The sequence below is a fragment of the Aulonocara sp. 'chitande type north' Nkhata Bay genome, linkage group LG17 (genome assembly GCF_057382095.1).
Source record: "Aulonocara sp. 'chitande type north' Nkhata Bay isolate Kocher_YH1m ecotype deep benthic linkage group LG17, A_spYH_male_GT1.1, whole genome shotgun sequence".
Lineage (NCBI taxonomy): Eukaryota > Metazoa > Chordata > Actinopteri > Cichliformes > Cichlidae > Aulonocara > Aulonocara sp. 'chitande type north' Nkhata Bay.
Genome location: NC_141360.1, coordinates 35935744 through 35950032, shown reverse-complemented (window position 1 = coordinate 35950032; position 14289 = coordinate 35935744). Strand labels below are relative to the sequence as shown.

The window sequence follows — 14289 nt, the reverse complement described above, 5'->3', positions numbered from 1 at the left end:
ATCAAATCCACCAGGGGGTGCTCTGAATGCAAACTTAAACCTTCACTCCCTTTTCTTTTCTGTTGAAGCAGAAACAAGTGTTGTGCTGGTAATTTCAGTTTATATCCATATAATTCATAAACATTTAACTGACTGAAGCACATTAAAACACCAACAGCCTTCATTCAACTCAACAATTAATCTCTTTTAATTACACTTCTTACATGTTGCAAAGATACATATACCAGTATTAAATTACAGTTTAAAAAAAATTATTATAAATCGTATGGAAATATTGTCATACATTCATGCATATACAAAGTATGCACTACCTTTTAATATAGCTGCGACAGGTGAGTTAGGAAAGCAGCGGTTGCTTGAGCAGAGTGAGACACTAGAGATTCATTCTATTTCTGTCCAAATTTTTCTTAGATTTTATTTTATTTTTATTTTTCCTCTTAGTGGATTTGAGGAGCAAAGCTACAAAATGCTGCTTAACCGTTAGAAGCCACGTTCAACAACATGGCAGATCTGCTTGGACACATCTACTCCATGTCTGTTTCTCTTTAAGAATTTTTTTTTCCTTATTTTTGAAGATTACCATAAAAAAAGTAGTTCCTTTGTCAAAAATGTTTAAAGTAGTGCAATGATATGGTTTCAAAGAAAAACAATTAGTTAGTTACAGCAAAACAAAACTAAACCAAAACAACAAGAAAGAATGGGGAATTTAAAATGATGTCCCTCTGAAAACAAATGACAAAGACTGAAAATAAGTTACTACAAACACGCTGAGAAAACAGATGCACATTCAAACTTACACAGAGATAAAGTAAAAGATTTTAAAAAGAAAGAAGAAGCAATTTCTGCTTTTATGAAATGTGTGAAAAACAGTTGTGCAAAATCATGGAAGTCAAACCCAACATGATTATAAACAACTACTTTCATGGTGAGGCAGCTGAGTCATGAAAGAGAGACAGACACACTCTGGAGGGGGGGCACTTACAGACCACTCATCATCTGGATGCAGAAATCCTTTGATCCAGATAGGATCTGAGACCTTTTTCCTCTTGTTCTGGTTAAATCTGACCCTTGTTGTTTTCCTCATGTGTATTTTGGGAATGGTGTCAAAGCAAAGTAAAGGGAACAACAACAAAAGCTAACCCCACACCGCCCCTCGGCGAGTTTCCTCTGCACGGCCCTATGACACACTGACTCTTTCACCTGATGAGAAATCCGACACGAAGCAACAGGTTTTTACCACAACAGAATAACAACTTCCCCCTCGTTGAGTCTGTCTCTCTTTCATGCCTGTAGACACAAACAACCTGAGCTACACTGATTGATTTTTTTTGTCTTTTTCTGATTTTCTTATATTTGTGTTATTGAATTTTATGATGAGGTAGTTACAACAGATAAACCCAGGCTATGGCTTTTTACCCTTATACAAATTAGAATCACTGTAGCTAGGGCAAGCCGCATGCTATTTGAGTCACAAAACATGCAGTAACGGATCACAACAGAAAAACTCTTTTTGTTTTTAAAGTGTTGGAGACTTTCTGTAACCCACAACTGATCGCTCAAACAGTGTGCAACTTAATCCTTTGGTTGGACTGCATCAGCTGCCGCAACTTTTAAAACGAATGAAAAAAACAAAATAAAAGGGGAGAAAAAACATTGACACACTCACACATACATATATGTATCTTCTATATACAAGCCTTATACAACTGCACAGCAACAGAAAATGTGACACTTTTTTATATATTAAAAAAAAAAGTTAAACGGTAGAACCAGAAGATTTGGTTCCTCTGAGCTGCACCACAGTGATAAAAACACTACATTCGCATTTACAATATCACACGAAGAGTGGGAACATGCTACATTAATAAAAGCTTAAGCCAACCATTAAGATATGTTTATAGTCTGTTGCCAAAAAGATGCTAATAATATAAAGCAAAAAAAAGGGGAAATAGTTTGTACTTTTTTTTTTTGCTGTGTTTTGATGGTTTCAGATAGTTTTAAGTGGCAACGGTGGAGTGTTTTATGAGCCATAAGGGCTTGTAGTCTAAGTTGTAATTTAATTACCTCACTTTTACACTTTATTTTTTTTATCAATCTGAATAATAAATAGTGATATATGAAACATTATTATAATTTAAAACCCTGACGTACAGCCACATTCCCTAAGAAACCTCCACCGCTGACCTTTTGCCCCAAAGGTTGATCCCAGTCACGTCACCACATTTTGACTACGGGCGAGGTTTTGACCCCACGCGCTGTGGGGTTAGACTAAAGGCTAAACTTGTCAAATGAAAATCACTTATGACTTGCAGCAAGAGGGAGGGTGGGGAGAAAAAAAAAGGTCAAGGGCTGAGGTCAAATACTACTTAAGGCACGTTCAGAAGAACATTAACCTCTTCAAACTAGAGCCTGTTTTCTGTTGGATCCTGCGAGAGTGCATTCAGAATGATTTCACAGTATAGTTAACAAAAAAAGCTAACAGTATGAAGAGTATACAGTATTATTATTATTATTTCTAGCTATCCACAAAAACCGATTTCTAGAGTCTAATTTACTTGGGCAATGGTAGCTTCCTTGTGCTGAGTTATAAAGGTATGTGGTGTCAGAAGTTTTTAAGCCCATGCATGTATGAGCTTGTGGACAGTCACTTGCATATTGCTACATATCTACATGTGATGCATATGAGGTGATGTGAGGAGGGATGTCGACCACTTGGTGATCCTCCGCTCATTGTGCTTTTTCTACTGCCGAGAGGAAGCCTTGTTATGCAGGAGCCTCCTCTTCTTTACCTTGAAGAAATCTGCAGAGTGAGAGAACAGAGTGGAAATCAGTTATGAGTGTGACCACAGAGGTTTAACTTTCCTTGTCTTAATCAAGCTAATCCAGCGAACTCACCTGTGATCGCAGCCTGTCTGCGTTTCCCCGTTCGCTGGATCCGGTAGCACCCCCTAGTGGTTACTTCTAGGTACTCGTCCCCAGACCCAGACGAGGCGCTCGACCCAGGCGAACCCTCGCCCGACAAAGACGACGTCCGCCGTCTCTCCTTTGTCTTCTCAGCTCCAGACCTCGCCAGCGGTCGAACCGTGCAGCTGTGGTAAAACGCCGGCACGTCCTGACACCTTAGTGCCTCCCATTGGATGTTGGAGCCCTCTAACGGCACATCGCTCTGGAAGTCAAAGTTCCAGCGCTTGTTGGCCACCTCCACGCTCATGCAGAACAGTCGCTGGAAGTCCTGCTGCAGCTGCTGGTGATCCACGGGCCCAAAGAGGTTCTTCCGCACCGGCCCCGCCTTCAACTTCCAGGCCTCGATGCCTCCCAGGCGCGAAAGCTCTGGGTCAGATTCCATAGCTGGTTCCGCTATTGATTTAGAGGCCATCGCCATGTCCCTATCAGAGAGCAAACACACATGGATATATTAGTCCAGTGGAGTTCCAAATGAGGTGTGATCTGAGGTTTTACTGGCACAGATTACACACGCACACACTCAAGCTTTTGAACACCTAAACTCCCGCCCGCACCCATATCGGCCTCTTGGGCGCCCACATGTTTTATGTGATCACACACACACACACACACACACACATGTGCCCTCACCTGCTGAGTAACTGTTGCAGCAACAGGTACATGAGCTAACGCCAAATAAATCTCCAGCAACCTGCTCTGGTGTTCACAGGCCAAAGGTCGACAGTAATGGTCAGAAGGTCGACAAAAAAATGTTTCCCCTGCATTTGTGACATTTCATTAGAGGCAGACTGATGAATTCTGAGCACAGCCTCCGCTGGTTTCCAACTCCCAGCCAAACCCAGTTAACATTTTACAAACAACTCCAACTAACTTCCCGGGGCTTAAAAAGAACAAACATGGTATTTGGGATAGGCAGTTATTGCCACGCACTTAATGCAGCGTAAAAAGTTGTCTTTCCTCCCTGAAGGCAGACCTAAAGCTAAAATAAATACATAAACACTAAATGATTTTGCCCATGCAAATGTAGGTCAAAACCCTCAGGAAGGGAGCCCAGCGCTGGAAATTGGTTTGTGGTCATGAATTGCCTTTTTTTTCCCCCTGCCTGCATAACTGATTTAGAAACGTTCCGTTAAGACACTGTTTTTCCAGAGGTGAAAACGCACTTTACAAATTCGCCTATTCTGCTCTTGAACATACCAGCACTCTATCGGGCGAAGATAAGCCTGAAAGACAGCAATTAGACCCTGGGTTGGGGGGTGAGGGAGTTGCGCAACTGTCTGACACCTAATACTTTATAATGCTTATACTTTCACACGTACACTTAAATGCATTTACGGCACCTGCACACCCACAGGAACCGTTACAATGTCCCAAACCACAACAATTCAAACACTTTCCTAAGTGAGTGCGTATTACATATTTATAACTTCAATGACCTATTTTAACTCACATTGCCGTACAAAAACATTAAAAAAAAACGGGCACATAACAGTTTTTGTGTTCAGTAAGAGGACCGCGCTCCCTGAGAGAAAGTTGTTTGCGTCGAAAATGAAGTGGGCGCGGTGTGCTGGTGGTCAGGTTTCTACTATGCTCGGTGTCCCCGAGGGAAAAAAAATCCTCCACTCCTCAAACTAAACATAAATAAATATATATCCCTCCACTTTAAAATGCATTTATTTCCTTTGCAGCACTATAACACTGGCATTAAACTGCGGATAAACGCACAGCGGTGGGTGTTATTTTTTAAGGTTTTGCGGGTTAACAAGGGAGCAGCCAGAGTTCGTGACGCAGTTACATTAAACGAGGATGTGGGTCAATGAGATGCGACACACAAACAGCCTCATGTCTTTTCTAGTCTCTTCGCCCTTGCTACATAAAACAACACACACGCACTATTTTTTCTTACGAAAGCATACAGAACGCTTACATTTAAGCAGTGAGGCGAGCAAACTCTGTTAGCTTCAAAGAAAGATTAAAACAAAGCTAGCGTCTTATTAAGAAAAGGAAAAATAAAAACTAGCCTATATATGTCTATAATGACCACCAGCAATATTAATACTAGTATTATAAACATTATTATTTTTTATCTTACCATAGGCGTCAGTATCTCAGAATAGTCCGGTAAAAGTGTCGCTTTGACTGCTCCAGCTATTTTGTCGCACCGGTTTGAGGAATTAACGGTGTTGCTGTGTGACAGCCCTCGCGGACATAAACACTGTCACGCTGCAAAGTTTCACTCAAACACTACCCACGGGTGGGTCGGTCCTGTCCCCTTATCCGCGACTTGTTTGTTATGGACTGCGAAGAGACAGGGGACGTCCTTACGCGAGAAGTCGGTCACGTGGTCGCCACCAAAACAAGGTTGCTGGAGCGCAGCCAGGAGGTTAGTAACGATATAATAGTTTATTAGCGTGATTAAAATATGAAGCACGTTGCACTTCTTTTGGGAACAAAAAAAAATGCACACAAAAAACACCTACACCTATAAACGTGCTACAGGAAATAGATTAATAAAAATGTATCACATTTTAATAAAGACAAACTTCTTACCTCTGATATGTTTGCGAAAATGTGAAATTCCTCGCAGCTCTCTTCCCAAACCTGTTCCCTCTTCGCTCTCCCCGCGCTGTGTTTCGCTTCTCCCTCTCGGCGCTCAGAAGTAGGTCAAATATTTTGGCAGTGGCCGCCATTTCCCCTTTTCCGTCTCTCAAATGTGACACACAGTTCCCGTGTTTGCTTGCATCACGTTTTATTTTGGCGACGTGCCCGTATCCTCGAGTCACGTTGAGCTGCAACGTGACAGGGCTGGACAGACAGACTCATTTGGACTTGCCCTACATTTTTCCAGTTGAATACAAATTTCCAACCAAGTAGGGAATAAAATAAAAATAAATCACCTGAACTTACTTCACAGGATTCAATGCATTTAGTAAAAGAGGAACTTGTTTTTTAACTCAATTGCTACTTCTCCCCTTGACCTCTTGACCAACTTATTATCATAAATACTGAAAAGAACATAATGTACTTAATGCTTTCTGACCCTGAAGAAAATTAATTAGATTTAATCTTGTGCAATTGCAGCTCTGAAAAAACGACGTGACATTGTACTGCATGCCATCACACATGATGTTTTCATTGACAATTTGTCTGCTGACCAAATTAATAAGGTGTTTAATACATTAAATCATATATCTGTTTATGTAAAACGTGCATAACTCTCTGTCTTTTGGGACTTGATACAAAGTTGAGTCAGGGTGCGTGGAGCTTGGATAAACTTTGTGCTTGTGAGTAAAGACCTTTGGTTCAATGAGTAAACCATTAACGAGGAGGACACCAAACAGTAGACCCATTGTTGGGTTGTTTGGTGTTATAATGTATTATAGGAGTAAACATAATACTACGTTGCTGTTGTTGTTGGTACCATTCAATGAATTGTTCCCAGAACAACTGAACATGAGTGCAAAAACAAAGAGATGTTCCGTTGTTTCAATAACACCTTCATACAAACAAAACACATTAATTGCACTCAAAATCAAATTTTACAGTTGAAGAAATCACTGGATGGATCAAAACCATTCATTAGTTTTGGGGAAATAAGAGTGTTTTTACTAATCCACTGGTTGTGGTTTTGATAGGAGATTTAAATAATGGTAAACAGAATCCAGTATATGACAAAAAGTAACACCTACATTTGTATCTAGTCACAAAAACTGATTTTTCACCCTAAATAAACATGAAGAAAAAAGTTGGAGTAAATTGAAATATACAAAGTTAGCCTTTCAGCATAAACATGTTTCTGAGTGTAATAGTTATATTTCTATCCATCCAGCTCTTGTAAAGCATCGGGTTTCTCTTGCCGGGTATGTATCTATTGATCCCAATGATTTCTTTTAGGTGGTGAAGTTCAGATTGTAAAATAATGTCCAAAGATTTAGAGACCGGTGTTATCTTTAGAGATGATTTGCCAACACCGCAGTCACGTTTCAAGATAAAGCGTGTACCAGCCCTGTTAAAAAAATAGTCTGAGACTATGTGCCATATCACAGTTTTATTACATTGTTTCTGCCAGTTTTAAAATCTATTACATTTAACTCCCTTCAGGTTCCTTCCACAGAACGTGCATGTTAGGGTGGTTTTACACGACCTAACAGTCATGTTTTTTTTAAATAGTTCTTTTACTTTAGTTCAATTTATGCTTTTTTCCCAGTGGTTTGATTTCTTTTCACACAGAAAAAAAGCCAAGGGAATTCCAAGTGAACCAAAATGCGCAATTTCAAACCTTGTGAAGATGTTCAGCCTGTTTTGGCCACACGTGTCTGGTGAAGCAACAAAAGTAAATAGAGTAATGACGATGCTGTGTTCTGGAGGACTGGAGAACATGGAAAATTTACATTAATTTCACAGCCAGTTACTAGACCGTAATGACCTTTGCACATCTATGGTACCCTGCCGCATCCCAGAATGCAAAGCAAAAAATGCTATGGAAAGGTGGTAGTTGAGTTGCTTCACATTCACACTACAGATAAACCACGGAGCAGTTCATTTGGAGCCCCCACCCCTTTCTTGCCATACAAGTGTTTTCTTTTTACTTTATACTTGAATACCTCCCACTTGTCTATATATGATGTAATTTTAGTGATGTTCAGGGACCCCTTCAGTGTGGCTCTTGTTCGAGAAATTAGTTACATCCATCAATAGACTTGTAACACGCAGACATCTACAGTCTAAATTCATTTAAATCATCACTGTCGTCACTATTTCCTGCCTGCCTTCCTTTTATTTCTATTTTAGTTTTTAGTGTCAGTGAGCACTGGTGGTATTTTTGCATCCCTTTTGCTTCTTTTATCTTTCTGACACCTATTCTGACACATCATTTGTTCCCTTAACTTAAAAAATATTATTGTTCTTTCCTGTTGTACTCTCCCGTTTCCTATTGCTGCAGTGCCTCTTCACATGGGCAAAAAATTTACTGTTTTATTGCTTATCAGTGACATAATATAGAAGTCATCCAAGGGGCCTGTTAGCCAGCCAACGGCCCTCACTCCCAAAGGTTATTCAAGGATTTGCAAACACATACACGGACTATTTTTAAACTGTTTAGCACAATGAGTTATTCAAGTCTGACACAAGTAATGCTTTCCCTCCTTCAGTAAGAGATGCAGACAGAGGTTTATGAGCTCTTCTGGTCAATAATGCGGTAACGAGTGAATCATTTCCAGTGTGAATGCAACTTTAAAGGGTCCATTAGATTGCTATCATCCTCACGAAGAGTGGCACACACCAAAAGAGAAAAGAAACGACCAAATTGTGTACCTTTTTTTGTTCTATTGCGTAGACATTCAATGGCATATCAGTACAGAAGCTCAGCGATTGCCAGATTATGTACAGGAAGATGCTGTAACAGCTTGAAAAGATGACACTTTCCATGGAAAACAGAAACAAACCTCCATGTTTTCTTCCGGGGTCTACTTTCTCCACTCGTGTACTGATACACAGGTTTTGTTTCTGTGGTGAGACCTGTCATTCAGCAGAATACTGCATCCCATCTGATGCGCTCACAGTGAAGATATGAATCGTGCTGTGGTGATGTCACAGATAGCTCGCGACACAATCAGTGTGGCGACCACAAAACCTCCTTAAGGCCTCGATTATACTCTGTGGCGGACAGAGAGAGCTGGAGACCCGACAGGCAAGCAGTCATTCCTGTTATACTCCTTTGAAGTCTGAAGCCTGGGGTGCATGTGCAATTGGTTTACTTCATATACTTTACTTCAATTTACTTCATTCAGACCCTGCTCCAACCCAGAAAGTATCATCCTGGCCTTAGCCTGCCTTGTGCTTGTACCAGCCCAGCACCATCATCCAGTGCTGCAGTGTCAAGAAGTGAAGGTCTTTAAATGGCGACTTGACCCTGCCTTGAAAAGCATTCACAGCAATCACATTGACTCCTATGCTAAACTGCCTGACTTTAAGGCAAAAATATTGTACCATTGAAGAAAAGGCCCTCCATTTCCTGTTAATTATACCCTGAGTGTCTGGTTTACACATATGTAATTCTTCCATTTGTACTAGAAATAACTGTTATCCAGAGTGTAAAGTTAGGTGGAGAGATAGATCTACAAGTTAAAACAATACATTTCATAGTAACTGCCTTTCTTTCATGCTCCATAGAGCATCCAGAAAGTGTCAGGTTACGGTTACGTTTCACGTTTCTGGAGAAGGTTGGCACTGAAAAATATCCGTCGCATGAATACTTACATGAGGGGACCAAGTGTCCCCTCAGCCAAGCATCTTTGTCACATTAATGGAAAGATACAGTGTTTCTTTTTTTAATGATTCATTGTTTTAGGTCTCGTTTATTTTAACACTAGTCAGTCAGGGTTGTGGCCCACTTCCCTAATGCCCTACTAATCTGTGTGTGAGGTGGCCTTTTTATACACTGTAATATTTGAGGACTCAGCAGCAGACAATAAGTCCTCAGCAGCATGATCCCTCACTGTTTTGTCAGCTCTGTGACCTGTATTTACAGTCAGCTTATTGTTCCACATTTAATTCCTAATCCTCTTCTTGTTGTCTACAGTCCTGTGTGTGTGTGTTTTGGTGCGCCCGCCCCCTTTTCCCATTCTTAATCCTGTGCTTTATTTTGCAGTTGCATATGCAGTCATTAAGCCCATTGTAACGGCTCCACGGTCAGTGCCCATTGAATATATTAGCACTCTTAGTAAAACAACAGTCATCATAGTACAATGTGACTTGGTCAGAAGACTGGAAACTGTCATGGTGAGCCTTGTGATTGCAAAAAAAGGAAGAATACAGACTTTTTTTTATTATAATGTTACTGATTCAGTGCACAAACAAAGGAAACAACAGAGAGTCCACTAGGAACCCTATAATACACCTCCTTCACATTTATCTGATAATATTGACAATTAATACTGACTTTCACTAAACCACAGAATCACATTAAATTACCAATTAAATACTGTTGGTCACATTATTCCCCGTGCTGACATATAGCATATGTAGGAAGGTGTTACAATACACACTGAGGTTAGGCTCATGTTCCTTTGTGCCTTCATTATTTTAAGTACTGCTTTAACTACCAAATATTGTGCCATGCAGAACTTAAAATGCAGTTTGGTTTCATTCCGGATGAGATTGAGGTTTCAGAAAGGTGCGTGTCTAGAGATAATTTTCCAGCGTTGAAGCTTTGGTGCTGAAGATGCTCTGAGGAAAACACCAAAAGAATGTACGGCACGTACCGTACGCCAGTCTCGTTTGAGCAGGAAGCGTCTGTATTGAAGGGGGATGCTTTCATAGAGATAAGGAGGACAGAAAAACTGGTGAGAGGAAGTTGTTGGTTCACAGGTGCAGTGCGGGGGTTTCCACATCCTTCTACCCTTCAGCTCCGGAAGCAAGCGCTGAGAAGAGGCTTACCACAGACAGGAGATTGTTTACATCAGTCATTATTTCCTAGCATACCACAACAAAATGCAGGCAAGGAGAAAAAGAGACACTTAATTGCACAAGAAGTAGAGGAATGGCAGCGAATTACGGGAAGTTGGTCTGCATGTTACATCACTGACATAAGGCTTCACAGCTGCCTGCTTACAGCCTTGCATTTGTTTGCATTTATGTCCATAAGCTAGAAACTAACCTCCAGACAGCTCGTTTGTAGAGTATATGAGGAAACTACCCCCTGTGCAATATGATGGTAATCAAGCATTTATATTAATATTTTTGTTTTTTGGAAACAAAATTTGACTATAATGATTGTAGCATAGACATGTACATATATATCTGTATGTACCCTGTATGTCTGCTCCTACATCATCATGCATATAACAATTAAAAGTCTATGTAACATTAGCATCAACGGTGTCAAAGAGGATTTGGGCCTGCTTGAGAAATAATCAGTGCTTTACTGAATGTTGTTTTGAAAATGGATCTAAATCTAAATTTAATTGTACAGTTCAACAGTACGATGACACAGTCTACAATCATTTGACTTTTAAGCGGTTTTCCTACGGGGCATATACGCTTTTTTGTGTGCTCACAAGTGCATGTGCAAATGTGTACACACAAACGTTCATGCAACAGATAAGGATCTACACCAACATACAAGCTGTACAAGCAGCAAAGATACCTGTAGGCCTCAACCGTGCATATGTTACATAAAGTAAAAAAATAATAATAACAAGCCAGCTCCAGTAAGGACGGGCTGGTGAATTACAGGTAATATGGTGGTGGTGAAAAGTTATTGTGTTTAGAGAACAAAGCTACATATTTTGGAAGATCATTGTGGTTACTTTTTAGTGCACATCAAAATTACACACCGACATACAGTGACTGTGAAGCTGTTCAGTGATAAGCTAAAATTTTTGAGAATACTTCTTTACTGTCTTGGTGTGAGGTTCATGAGAAGCTCATTTATCCGTACCAACTGACTACTAACTGAAGTTATTTCCTTGTTAGCTTAGCTTAGCATAAAGACTTCAAAAATAAATATAACAAACTTTGTTTGTTAATTAACATAATAATATTTTTAGGTTAGCTAACTCATTAGAATCTGTTAATTAAAGCACAACCTAAATGATTTCACTAAATGATTTGATTTTGAAACCAGCTTGCTTATTTGCTAAGGACTAGCCTATGACCATAGCTGTCATGATCCTGGGTCCTTTTGACCCAGCGTTTTGTGTTTTCTCTTCGCGATTTTGGTTCTGTTCTTCCTCTGGTTAGTGTTTACTCTGTTCTGCCCGTGTGTTCCTGTATCTAGTCTGCGTTTCTTAGGTTGTGTCCTTTCATGTGCAAGTTCCTGTTTTATTGTGAAGGTCTGCGTCTTATGTGAGTGTTTTCAGTTTGCCTCCCTAGTCTCGTCATGGTTATCACTCCCAGCTGTGTCTCCCACCTGTGTGTAATCTCCCTATGTTCTCTGAGTGTATTTAAGTTGTATTTTCTGTCTTAGTAATTGCTGGTTCGTCTGTGTTGTTTCCCCTCGGTCTCCCTGCGTCTCTCCGTATATATTTCCCCGGACCTCTGCATCTTCGTTTCTGGTTTGTTTTGTTAGTTTTACCCAGTTTAGGTTTTCCTGTTTCACCTTCACCCACGCCATTGCTGTTTGTATTTTCTTTTGTTAAATAAACACTCACCTGCTCCAGAGCTGCTGCCCTTTGGGTCCTTTTCTACATTCCACACGGCTTGCCCCGGCAATCCGTGACAATAGCACAGATAATTGTCCTTTTTGAAATATAGTGTGACCAATTGTTACAAAATAGACTTAATGTTTTATTTGCTTTAAACCAAAATGAGCTACTTAGCCCATACATTTAGCAGGAAAGTGGTCAAGACTGAAAACCATTTTAGACTAATAGTTAATGCAAAAACTTCTTGGATGCGTTTTACGACACAGGAAGTTAAAAAAAAAATCCTTTTAAAATGTCCAGTAGCACAGAGAGTAAAAGGGTCCAGTTTACTGGCAAGTGGATGAGCCTACTCAGTGAGATCCACCTGTCAGACCTGCCACGCCTCTAATGCAATTATTCCAGGTGAATGTGAAAAAAAAATCACCTCATTCAGAGTGCTTATGGAGGGGGGGGCGGCTATTCACAGAAACCCAAACTGATTTTCTACCAAGTTTTAAACACTTGTTTTAATGCTGTAAAGTTCAGCAGTTTATCATTGGAGCCTACAAAGGCTTAAGTGACACAAAGTTGTAAAAACTGCAGTTTTTACAACTTTGTTTATGACTGTAATTCCCTTAGTATTCAGCCCTGCTATATTTAGCATCTAAAATTCTTCATTTGCCTGGTTTTCACCTTAACTTGCATGTTTTTGTTCTGCAAACCATAAAATCTGTTCTTAGCAGGACATTAATATTGAATGGTGACACACCTTCAAAGCCAATGGTGGAGTTAAAATCAAATCAGGACATTAGTGCTGTAAAAAAAAAAAAGGGAAAGAAAAGAAAAGAAAAGAAAAAACTTTGTGAGTGAAAAATATGTGAGGAGTTTCCATGGGAGTTTCCACTTGTGGAGGCCACAGGTGGGGTTGTCACAGAGAGTGGGGGAGTCAGTCATATACTATTTTCATATATGTGCTATGTTGAAAGAGCGAGTCTGAGAGAGTTTGCTTTGGGTCTGGAGAGACCGAGGGTTTGGGGTGGCAGCTAGTTAGAGCTGCTCACTGGGGGGGGGATACTTGGTCGTCACGGTGAATGGCTCTAAGATGAAATTTGCCCAAAGAGACCCTGACTTTGTTTGTTTTGGGGGCTCCTCGAGGGGCTAGCGTTGGGGGGAAAAGATATAGACAGGAGACTCTAAGATTTATTTTTTCAGACTTGCGGTGTCTCATGCACCATTTCCTGAGTGTGCACTCAGCGTGTTCCCACTTTGCATTTTATCTGTACACTTAAAGTACTACTTGTTCTTTCAAGAACAGCCTGTTCTCTGAGGCGGTGCTTTCTGAAATATTGTTTCTGCAGAGTGTATTTGTGGGCGTGGGGAGAGGGAGGAGGAAGGCTGAAGGGCGGAGCGAGGCTGCTGTAAATCCATCCTTTGTTTTTATCTCTGCCTCTGTGTGTGTGTGTGTGTGTGTGTGTGTGTGTGTGTGTGTGAGGAACTTGTTTTGGTCTTGCTGAGGTTAATTCAATGTCAAAACTAGAGCAAAAGTCACTGCAAGGCAATATGAAACATTAAATAAAACCAAAGCAAAATTTGAATCATTGCAAATGCATATAGGCTTAATGTGACTGCATGGTGAATAACTGCATGGAATATACTAAGAAACTTAAGTGAAGCTATATTTTATGTGCCATTCATAAGTCCAGGAGGGCTGTCTGCTTCTCCTCCCTGCAGCTGAGCTAAAATAGGTGCTTCAGCTGTTGTGCTTTTGCCCTTATCTACATCTGGTGAACATCTGGTTTCCATCTGACTGTGCTCGTGTGGAACTGGGTTGGGTTGTGAGCGTGACAATAGTGCAAAAAAGAGAGAGAGAAAGGGAAGAGGAGAGGGTATGGAATATGTTCGTGAGCTTCGATAAAGTGTGCGTGACAGGCTGGCTGAGAGGACGAATGAGTTGGGGGGGTAGGGGGTGAGCTAATGACTTGCCGAAAAGAGAGAAAGATTGTGTGTGCTTGTGTGTGTGTGTGTGCGTGCGTGCATGTTAACCTTGCCTGCAACCAATAATCTCAATGCTGCCGTGACAAATTAGGCACAAATCTTTGCTGATGTGATTAATCTCATTGTTTCACAGAAAGTTTTTTTTTATTTTTTTCACCGGAGACGATCACATCAGAAATCTGCATGGAAGAGTGAACTGGCATCT

General features: G+C 40.5%; 1 protein-coding gene across 2 annotated transcripts; it reads right to left on the bottom strand.

The window, feature by feature from the left end:
- Positions 1-163: 163 nt before the first annotated feature.
- cdkn1d (cyclin-dependent kinase inhibitor 1D) lies at positions 164-5679 on the bottom strand. 2 transcript variants are annotated; one of them, XM_086270363.1, is made up of 3 exons: positions 5515-5679; positions 2896-3386; positions 164-2800 (listed from the first exon to the last, which is right to left on the bottom strand). In XM_086270363.1, exons 1-3 carry the CDS (start codon positions 5652-5654, stop codon positions 2742-2744), a joined length of 690 nt encoding a protein of 229 aa, XP_086126489.1. In that variant the 5' UTR covers positions 5655-5679; the 3' UTR covers positions 164-2741. The 2 variants fall into 2 exon arrangements, with proteins under 2 accessions (XP_086126489.1, XP_086126490.1); XM_086270364.1 differs by lacking the exon at positions 5515-5679 and adding an exon at positions 5057-5273.
- Between the last annotated feature and the right edge of the window lie 8610 nt (positions 5680-14289).